Raw genomic sequence first — 9,954 nt, forward strand, 5'->3', positions numbered from 1 at the left:
TCAGATGTGAAAGTGTCTCGGAGGGAACTATGTACATTAAGGAAACATGGAACAGGAAGTAAACAAAGAGAAAAATCAGCTGAGATGGGTGTTAACAGTTTGTGTGGAGTTTGAATGCTTGAATCCTTTGTCTTGATTTCTCTTCATTTATGGGTCTTCAGCAAAGTTTGCTGGAGGCTATGAAAGCTCATCAAGTTTGATGGATGAAGTTAAAGGATGATGGTGATACTAGCCACTGATGAAATGTACATTCAGGGATACTTAATCATAGAGCACACCTTGTGATTTACTCAAGCTTGGACTGGTTCTCCCATCAATGTCCATCACAAAATTAACTGATAAACTCATTTTTCTATTTCTGTTTTTGTACTCGTACTTTTTTGGTTCTATTTTTTACCTTACTGTTGTAAAAGAAGACCATGAGACCTAACCTCATAGCAAGTTTTTAAGTATCCATATAATATAATACAGTGTTGTTTATTATAGGGACAGTGTTGGAAGCAGATCTAAAATTCATTCATCTTGTATAATTGAGACTTCACATCATGCTTATCGATTCTGGATTCCCCACTCATCCCAGTCCCTGGCGACAATCTCTCTGCTGTTTAATCTTAAGTTTGACAGATCAAGATATGCCATATAACTGAGATGTGATACATGTGTCATGTAATCTTCACCCTTCTGCAATGGTCTTATTTCGTATGCAACATAATGTCTTTAATTTACAGTTTGGAGTCAAGGAAAAAGAATGTTATATTGAAAGTGCAGTTTACACAATTCAAGAAATATATGTATATATTTTTTTTAGTTATAAAAGTTAAGAGTTTTTTATAAAAGTTTTTTTTAGTTATATAACTTAATGTCATTCTGGTATCAGTTTTACTTCCATATTTTCATTGTGAAAAATTTCAGATATTAGAACAGTTAAAGATACAACAGTGTGTGTGTGTGTGTGTATATATATATGTGTGTATATAAATATATATATTTAATTCTATGCATTTATATAATAAATATATATATATTATGTTTTAATGATCTGGACCTGATGTGGTTCGCATGTCACTTTGAGTCATATTTTTCATGGTTTTTAACCTAGAATGGTCACTCAATCATTATGTCATGAAGATAGTGAGACAAGTTCTCAACAACACACTGTATTTATCATCATTACTTTGTGACATTAATTAACTTGTTTGTTTCTAGTTTATGTAAATTAGTAGTTAAATCTGAACTTCTTACTACATTAAGGTTAAACATTTGACAAGAAAATGTCCTTTTTTTCCCCCTTGTTCTGATGGGCAAGGACATTCTCCATAAATCTTTACTTTTTTAAGATTTATTTTAATTGGAGGCTAATTACTTTACAATATTGTGGTGGTTTTTGCCATACATTTACATGAATCAGCCATGGGTGTCCTTTGAGTGCTGTGCCTCTCACATACACCTGAGTAGGAAGCATGTGATGACAAGTTGTCCTTTTGTGAGTAGTGATATTTTTTTCTCCTGGTAAAGCTACTGGTAGCTAGATTTTTTTGTTTGGAAGTGTGTATTTTCCCGTTGAAATTATTGAGTTATCTGTCGGATAATAACTTGGACCAGGGGAATTTTGATTTCCCCCAAATTTTCACAAAACGGTTGAGAATCCTTCAATGACTTTCACCTGCATTAATTATTTCATTGGGATGTTTTTCAATATTTTCAATTTTAAGCAATATTTTTAATCTCCTGACCTGACATTTTACTGTAAAGACAAAATTCCCTCATTAAATCAACATAAAATGCACTTATTCCTGTAAGACAGGGTAAAAACTTAACTCCTTCCAGTTAACTGTCACTTTCTGAGAAAGGATTTATTGTAATACCATCCATGGAGGAAAATAGTTTTGTTCTTTCTCCCACTCTCATCATTAGAGCCTCAGGGATTTTTATTGACTCTGTGTGCTACATTTGTTTTCACTCATGATTCTTTTTGATGCTCAAGTTTACCCAAATGCCACCAGTGGGACCTCCCCCTCCCATCACACTAGATCCCCTCCCATCACATTAGATCCTATAGTGCCAAGATTCTAACAGCTCTTTTTCTGCCTCCAGTCTGGAATTAGGCATATGTCTTGGTGGGGTTCAGTGGTATTTAGTAACCAAGATCTGCTTCCTAGAGTTGCTTGTTCTCAGGAATTATTATTATTTTTTTTAATTTCTTTTCAGGGAACAGAGATAAAATTTGTTTTTTAAAAAAAATCATTACTTGAGGTTAACGTTTCCAGTTGTAACTTGATTTGCACAGTTATTTTTCTTTAGCATATGTAATTTTTGCTTTTAAGCTTCCTCTGGCATATTACCTTTTCATATAACTTGACACTCTTGTCTGTTGGCATTCTACAGGTGGAATGTCACCCTTATCTCAACCAGAGCAAACTGCTGGAGTTCTGCAAGTCACACGATATTGTCCTAGTTGCCTATGGTGCTCTGGGAGCCCAACGGTTATCACAATGGTATGAACATTACTGAAGGCCACAGGAAGTTACTCTGAAACTCAATTTTTAAAGTCTTTACTGAATTTGTTACAATACTGTTTCTGTTTTCTGTTTTGGTTTTGGGGCTTTAAAGCATGTGGGATCTTAGCTCCCTGACCAGGGATCAAACCCCCAACTCCTGGACTGGAAGATGGTCTTAACCACTGGACAACCAGGGAAGTCCATAAAACTCAAATTTTGGTGAAATATTTTTATAATAATGTACACAGTGCTTTTTTCATACTGTTCATGGGGTTCCACAAGACTGGAAAAGGTCAGTTTTCATTCCAGTCCCAAAGAAAGGCAATGCAAAAGAATGCTCAAATTACCACACAATTGCACTCATTGCACATGCTAGCAAAGTAATGTTCAAAATTCTCCAAGCTAGGCTTAAACAGTACATGAACTTCCAGATATTCAAGCTGGATTTAGAAAAGGTAGAGGAACCAGAGATCAACTATCCAACATCCATTAGATGATCAAAAAAGCAAGAGAGTTCCAGAAAAACATCTACTTCTGGTTTATTGACTATACCAAAGCCTTTGACTGTATGGATCACAACACTGTGGAAAATTCTTAAAGAGACAGGAATACCAGACCACATGAGCTGCCTACTGAGAAATCTGTAGGCAGGTCAAGAAGCAACAGTTAGAGCTTTACATGGAACAAAAGAATGGTTCCAAATCAGTAAAGGAATACATCAAACCTGTATATTGTCACCCTGCTTATTTAATTTATATGCTGAGAACATCATGCAGAATGCTGGGTTGGATGAAGCACAAGCTGGAATCAAGATTTCTGGGAGAAATATCAATAACCTCAGATATGCATTTGACACCACCATTATGGCAGAAAGTGAAGAAGAGCTAAAGAGCCTCTTGATGAAAGTGAAAGAGGAGAGTGAAAAAGCTGGCTTAAAACTCAACATTAAGAAAACTAATATCATGGCACCCAGTCCAATCGCATCATGGCAAATAGATGGGGAAACAATGAAAACACTTAAAGTCTTTATTTGGGGGGGGCTCCAAAATCACTGCAGATGATTACTGCAGCCACGAAATTAAAAGACCCTTGCTCCTTGGAAGAAAAGTTATGACATACCTAGACAGAATATTAAAAAGCAGAGACATTACTTTGCCAACAAAGGTCCACCTAGTCAAAGCTCTGGTTTTTCCAGTAGTTATGTAAAGATGTGAAAGTTGGACTATAAATAAAGCTGAGTGCCGAAGAATTGATGCTTTTGAACTGTGGTGTTGGAGAAGACTCTTGAGGGTCCCTTGGACTGCAAGGAGATCAAAATAGTCCATCCTAAAGGAAATCAGTCCTGAATATTCATTGGAAGGACTGATGCTGATGCTGAAACTCCATTACTTTGGCCACCTGATGTGAAGAGCTGACTCATTTGAAAAGCCCCTGATGCTGGGAAAGATTGAAGACAGGAGGAAAAGGGGATGACAGAAGATGAGATGGTTGGATGGCATCACCAACTCAATAGACATGAGTCTGAGTAAACTCTGGGAGTTGGTGATGGACAGGGAGGACTAGCGTGCTGCAGTCCAAGGGGTTGCAGAGTCAAACATGACTGAGTAACTGAACTGAACTGAACTGAACACAGTGCTCTGCAGATAACTTTTAACTGACAGGGAAGAGAAGAGAAATGGGACATAATCCTTCTGTTTTGTCTTACCATCACAAGTCAAATTGATTTTTTTACATTTCATGTGTCTTGTTGTATGTAGATTTTAAAGCAAGTGTCTCTGCATTGAACACTTAAGAGATAAACTTAAGTCATGACTTACTTATTTTTTAACAAATGAACACAGTGCTAGTAATAAACGTGTCCAAGTCTCTCTCACCTTATATCTAAAATAAGGATAAGAAATGTACCTCCCAGGGACTGCAAGGAGATCAAACCAGTCAATCCTAAAGGAAATTAGTCCTGAATATTCATTAGAAGGACTGATGTTGACTGAAGCTCCAATACTTTGGCCACATGATGCAAAGAACCAACTCATTAGAAAAGACCTTGATTTGGGAAAGATTGAAAGCAGGAGAAGAATGGGATGACAGAGGACAAGATGGTGGGATGGATAACTGACTCAGTGGACATGAGTTTGAACAAGCTCCAGGATGTGGTGAAGGACAGATAAGCCTGGCATGCTGCAGTCCACAGGGTCACAAATAGTCAGACATGACTGAGTGATTAACAACAACCCAGATCTATGATGATAGAAAAAAATAACAAATTGAATCATTTTAGTGAAAATTTATTTGTAGGAGTATTGCACAATGCAAATAATGATGAAATAAAGAGTTCTCATTTTTGGACTACTCAATTTTTATCAACACTTGAGAAAAGTGAAATTTGAAAATAAAAACATTTCCCTGGCTCCATCTCTTTTTATTTTATTGCCCTTGTACTTATTTTAGAGCTATGATTGTTAAAGAAAAAAAACCACTGAGAGGTAAAACAGAAAAAAGAAAAAATCCACAAGTTTGGCAGTACTGATCTCAGCTCAAGCATGCATCCAAATGACTGGGAGAACTTTGTAAATGCAGACTGGGAAATGACACAGTTGAAGTTCTGATTCAGTTTGTCTTCTGCTAAGCCATGGAATTTGTATTTCTAACAAGATCCCAGGTGATACTGGTGTTTCTGGTCCCTGGACCACCCTTTAAGAAGCACTGGTCTAGAGTAGACCTATTTTGTCTATTTGAGAAGCCTCCTTAGAAACTGAGTATTCAGTCTCAACTCCTCAGCATTTTTGAATTTCCTTCCAGGGTGAACCCGAACCACCCTAATCTTTTGGAGGACCCGGTTCTTTGTGCCATTGCCAAAAAGCACAAGCAAACCCCAGCTCTGGTTGCCCTTCGCTACCAGATACAACGTGGGGTTGTGGTTCTGGCCAAGAGTTTCAATAAGAAGAGGATCAAAGAGAACATACAGGTGATGATGAGTGGGGCTATGGGCAGAGGGCTCCTAAGGAATATCCTTCATGAGGGTCATTCTTTGTCCAGCTCTCGGACTATCCTTGAGTCTAGACAAGTTACCTGTTTTTTCCGGTGCATGAATGCCTTGTGTGTGTTTCTGATGGTTTTCTCCTCCTGCCGTGGCAACAGGAGAGGCGGCACGGCTGGAGAGGGTTCAGGTTGGACAGAAAATAGAGATTTTAGTTCCAGCACTGTGTCTCTAATTTATTCTGTCACCTTGTACAAATGACATCTTATTTTCTTCATTCTCAATTGACAAAATTACATTATTTGATTAGAGCAGACCATTTAGGCTGCTCTAACAAAATACTTAAGATCGGGTGGCTTAGAAAAAAATGATATTTGTTTCTCACAGTTCTAAAGCTGGAGGTCTGAGGTCAGAGTGCCTGTGTGGTCAGGTGAGGGCCCTCCTCCAGGTCACAGGCTTTCCTTTGTATTTTAACATTGTGGAGGGGGCAACAGAGCTCTCCCAAGTCTGTTATATGAATATGATATCATTTAAATCACATTCTTGAGGGCTCCACCATCATGACCTAATCACCCTCAAAGGCTTCAATTTGTAACACCATCTCAGTGGGGTGAGGTCCCATCATGTGAATTTGGGGCCATACAAATTATAGCAGTGATCCTGAACTTAACAAATCATTGTGGTATTGTTTTGCATTTCCCTAAATACTAATGTTTCACTTTCACGCATTTAATCTCCTTGAGTTTCTGCTGTTGCAAAGTTCCTATGCAAGACTGTCCATTTTGCTGAGTTGTCTTTTGATTTGTGTATAGGAGACCATTGTTGTACCCTTAGCCATAGCTGTACAGGAAACTCTCCCCAATTTCAAGATTTAATGCAGAGATCAGTTATGTTTGTCTCTTGATTCTGTGGTTTGGCAAACAGCCTGCACTCAGCTTAGCTGTAGTCTTCTTGGCTGGGCTCTCTCGTGCATTTGCAGTTCAGTGCAGAGCAACTCAGCAGCTCTGCTTTAGCAGGTGGATGTGGCTCTTGTCAGAGGAGCCTGAACACTTCTCTGTATATATTTTCATATATATTTGGCTTATCTGTGGCAACTAACCGGTTCTTCACAGGTTAGCGTGCTTCAGCACAGCACTATGCCCCCTCATCAGTGAATGGGGAAAGATCTTCACGTCTGGGCTCAGAAATGACTCACCACTTTTTCTGGGAGCAGATTCTCAGTCTGGAGTGTCCAAAGGCTGTGTGTTTGGAAAAAGAGGAGTTTAGTTTGTTTTCTGTCTCAAGTGATTCACTTAGAAAGGCTGAAGCACTGTAATGTTTGTGAGGTGGACAGAGAAGGAGAAGGTGTGGGAAGAAGAGGTGAGAACTCAGCAGAGGGTCCCAGGCTTGTTCACCTGGAAGCTGAGGACAGACTCGGCTTCCCTGTTCCCTCTTGTCTCCTCCGTGGAAACTCCTCCAGTCCCCAGGGGGAGGCTGGGTGCTTGGAGGAGAGGTTGATGTTATTCTTCTTTCCTTCCAGGTGTTTGACTTTGAACTGACTCCAGAAGACATGAAAGCAATCGATGGCATGAATGGAAATATGAGATATTATGAATTTCTATCGTAAGTGACTTGCAGATGTTTCACATACACTATTTACTGTAACAGGCAGATCAGCAGGGGAACGAGGATTTTTAAAAGCTTAATTCTAGGAAGACTGTTCTAATTTCCAGTGTAAGAGTAAACCAGATGCTTCCTGTAGACCTCAGACCAGAGATTCCCTCCAGGGCTCTGTCTCTGATTAACAGAAATATAATTGGGGCCCAGGACAGCCCATCAGTAAAATCCCCACAGTTGACACCGTGGTGAATTCACTACTTTGTGCCCCTAATTGCTGTGCCTGGTGTACCAGCTCGCAGGGCTGAGGGACCCAGTAGACACATGGAGCACAGTGCCTAGTACTTTAAAGCTCTATGAAAAAATGTTCATACTTAATTCTTTTTAAAATTGAGTGAAATGATCAGATTAATAGTGACTGTGTAATAATGAATCTGTCCTGGATTATATTCCTGTTTGAAATTGAAAATGAAAGTGTTAGCTGTTCAGTTGTATCTGACTCTATTGTGACCCCTGGACTGTAGCCCCACCAGGTTCCTCTGTTCATGAAATTCTCCAAGCAAGAATATTGGAGTGGATTGCCATTCCCTCCTCCAGGTGATCTTCCCAACCTAGGGATTGAACCCTGGTGTCCCATATAGCAGGCAGATTATTTACAGTCTGAGATACCAGAGAAGCCCATATTCATTTTTACCCTAACACAGTTGTAAAATGTCATATCAATGTTTTTATGGAGGGGAGCCCATGAAGGGCAACATGCAGCAGTGCTGAGAATTCACAGTGGACCTGCCTCCACCCTTCCTTCTAGTGTCTGGTGGATTTTCTCCCTAAAGGGCATTTCTTTTCCAAGACACCATCTATTTATGTCATGTTTATCTCTTCACTGGGCTTTTACCCCTATTACAACTCCCATGTCCTCATCCTTGTTATCTCACAAAGCTAAATTACCCATAGAGCATGAGCTTAACTAACCTTCTAGTGAGTGACTGCTGTGTCCTTAGCAGGGCACACCCAGGTAAGATCATCCAGGTCTCTGGTTTCCTGAGTCAAGACTCAGCCCAGTGTGGCCTTTGTCCATCACTGGTCCATCCCCTGGGGAGCCTCCACCTCCTGGACTTTGACTTATTTACTAATGCAGAATTCCAGCTAATTACTGCAGAAGGATGCCAGGATTGAAGAGATAGAAGACTAATCAGAGAGAAGCTGCAAGGGAGTTTAGAGAGAAGGGAACACAAATTAGTGATAAAATGAAGACAGTTTCAAATGAAAGATCTCAAAACTCCCCTTCTTGTTTGTAAAGCTATATCATAATTCTAAGAAAACACATGATAAATGAATAAAATGTGTAAAGCTACTTTTCTGTACTCAAAAGATTTTAAGTACAAATCTATGCTCTCCTTCATTAGTCTTGAATGCCTAGACTTATTTATCTTTGTGACTTTATGTCAACAGCACAGCTCCTGGCACATGGATTTGCTCAGAATACACTTTTTAATGAATTGAGCTGAAAAGGACAAATTTAGAAAGAAAAATCAGAACATGAGAAAAAACAGAAAATAGCAGTAATACTAACAAATGAATAAGAAGTGTTCTTATAAATTATAAATTAAGAAAGCAGTAATCATATTTGGTAGTTATGATTATTTAGGTGTACTTGGCATCTCTTCAATAAATTGGAAATTCTTTAATGGATGCACCCTGTATTTTTGGGTGATGCTTGATATTTTTTTTGATGGATGTATGAAAAAGAGCAACTAATTCTTTAACTGTGATTATTCTCATCATTTTGGGTCAAAAGTTACACCCAGGACTGAAATGACCTCCACAGTTAGCCATAGGTCTTGTGCTATCATACAAATTGTAACCTGAGTCAAACTACCTGTCACTGTGGAGTGAATATTACACGTGAGTGTTGGGACTGGATGTGCAGGTGCCGTGTGCACATGGAGCAGACACCTGCATGTGTGCTTGCTGGGGGAGAAGGAGGGACGTGTTTCATAGATTTCAAGTTTTAGCCCATCATGACCACATCACAGAGTAATACTCGCTATGACAACATGACTGATTTAATAAATTAGTACTCCTCTTTCTCTTCCAGTGTAATCGATCACCCTGAGTACCCATATTCTGAAGAATATTAGCTATGAGATATCTACCATGCATTCTACTAGAATTTCTGGCTTCTAGGGCTGTGAAGAGCATTTCTGTACTTGGTGGAGGTGTTTGAAAGAAGTGTCTGAACTTCTGAAAGCTTGCTTTTATTAAAAAAAAAAAACATTTTGTGAAATAATAAAGATTTCAAATAAGGATATTCATTTTTCCTGATAACAAAATATTTGGACAATAAAAGGGAAATGATAGAAAATAAAGATAACCTCTGACTAACCCATTTAATAAGTTTGGTGTGTTTTCCTGTGTGGAAAAATGCATCAGTCGACCTAAGAAAGAAATGGAAAATTTTATTTGAGTCAAATTTGAAAACTGTAACCCAGGAAGCTCTGAGAACTGTTCTGTCCTCTAGAAGTCAGGCACAGGTATGGAAGGTTTTGAGACAGAGGGCTCTGCATGAAAAGACATTATTAACAGTACACATAATCCAGATCTAAGCATCAATATGGTGGATCATGTGAGCCCTTACAAGGTCAAGAAGGAATTTACCTTTTAAGGAGCTGTCTCACAGATGCTGGGAGAAAGTTGCTTTTCATGGTTGAGCAGGTGTTCCCACTGATGGGGGAGGTCTGGTCCATGCATAATGCAGACACACAACTCACAGTGAGGGAGAGATGAAGTCAAAGGGCAGAGAAGAACTTTTTATGCTTAAAATTTTTTGTCATGAAATAAATACATTTCATTTCATACTTTGATGACTTACCTATAAAAATG

General features: G+C 38.8%; 1 protein-coding gene across 4 annotated transcripts in view; it reads left to right on the top strand.

The window, feature by feature from the left end:
* The window catches only part of LOC122448454 (prostaglandin F synthase 1-like), a 36,866-nt gene extending 27,536 nt beyond the window's left edge, over window positions 1-9,330 (top strand). For all 4 annotated transcript variants that reach the window (XM_043479765.1, XM_043479764.1, XM_043479766.1 and 1 more), the window contains exons 8-11: window positions 2,386-2,495; window positions 5,298-5,463; window positions 6,995-7,077; window positions 9,170-9,330. In XM_043479765.1, coding sequence (XP_043335700.1) covers window positions 2,386-2,495; window positions 5,298-5,463; window positions 6,995-7,077; window positions 9,170-9,212 — 402 coding nt within the window. In that variant the 3' untranslated portion in view covers window positions 9,213-9,330. The remainder of the gene's footprint in view (window positions 1-2,385; window positions 2,496-5,297; window positions 5,464-6,994; window positions 7,078-9,169) is intronic.
* Window positions 9,331-9,954: the final 624 nt, after the last annotated feature.

This window comes from Cervus canadensis, chromosome 10 (genome assembly GCF_019320065.1).
Source record: "Cervus canadensis isolate Bull #8, Minnesota chromosome 10, ASM1932006v1, whole genome shotgun sequence".
In the NCBI taxonomy this organism is placed as follows: Eukaryota; Metazoa; Chordata; class Mammalia; order Artiodactyla; family Cervidae; genus Cervus; species Cervus canadensis.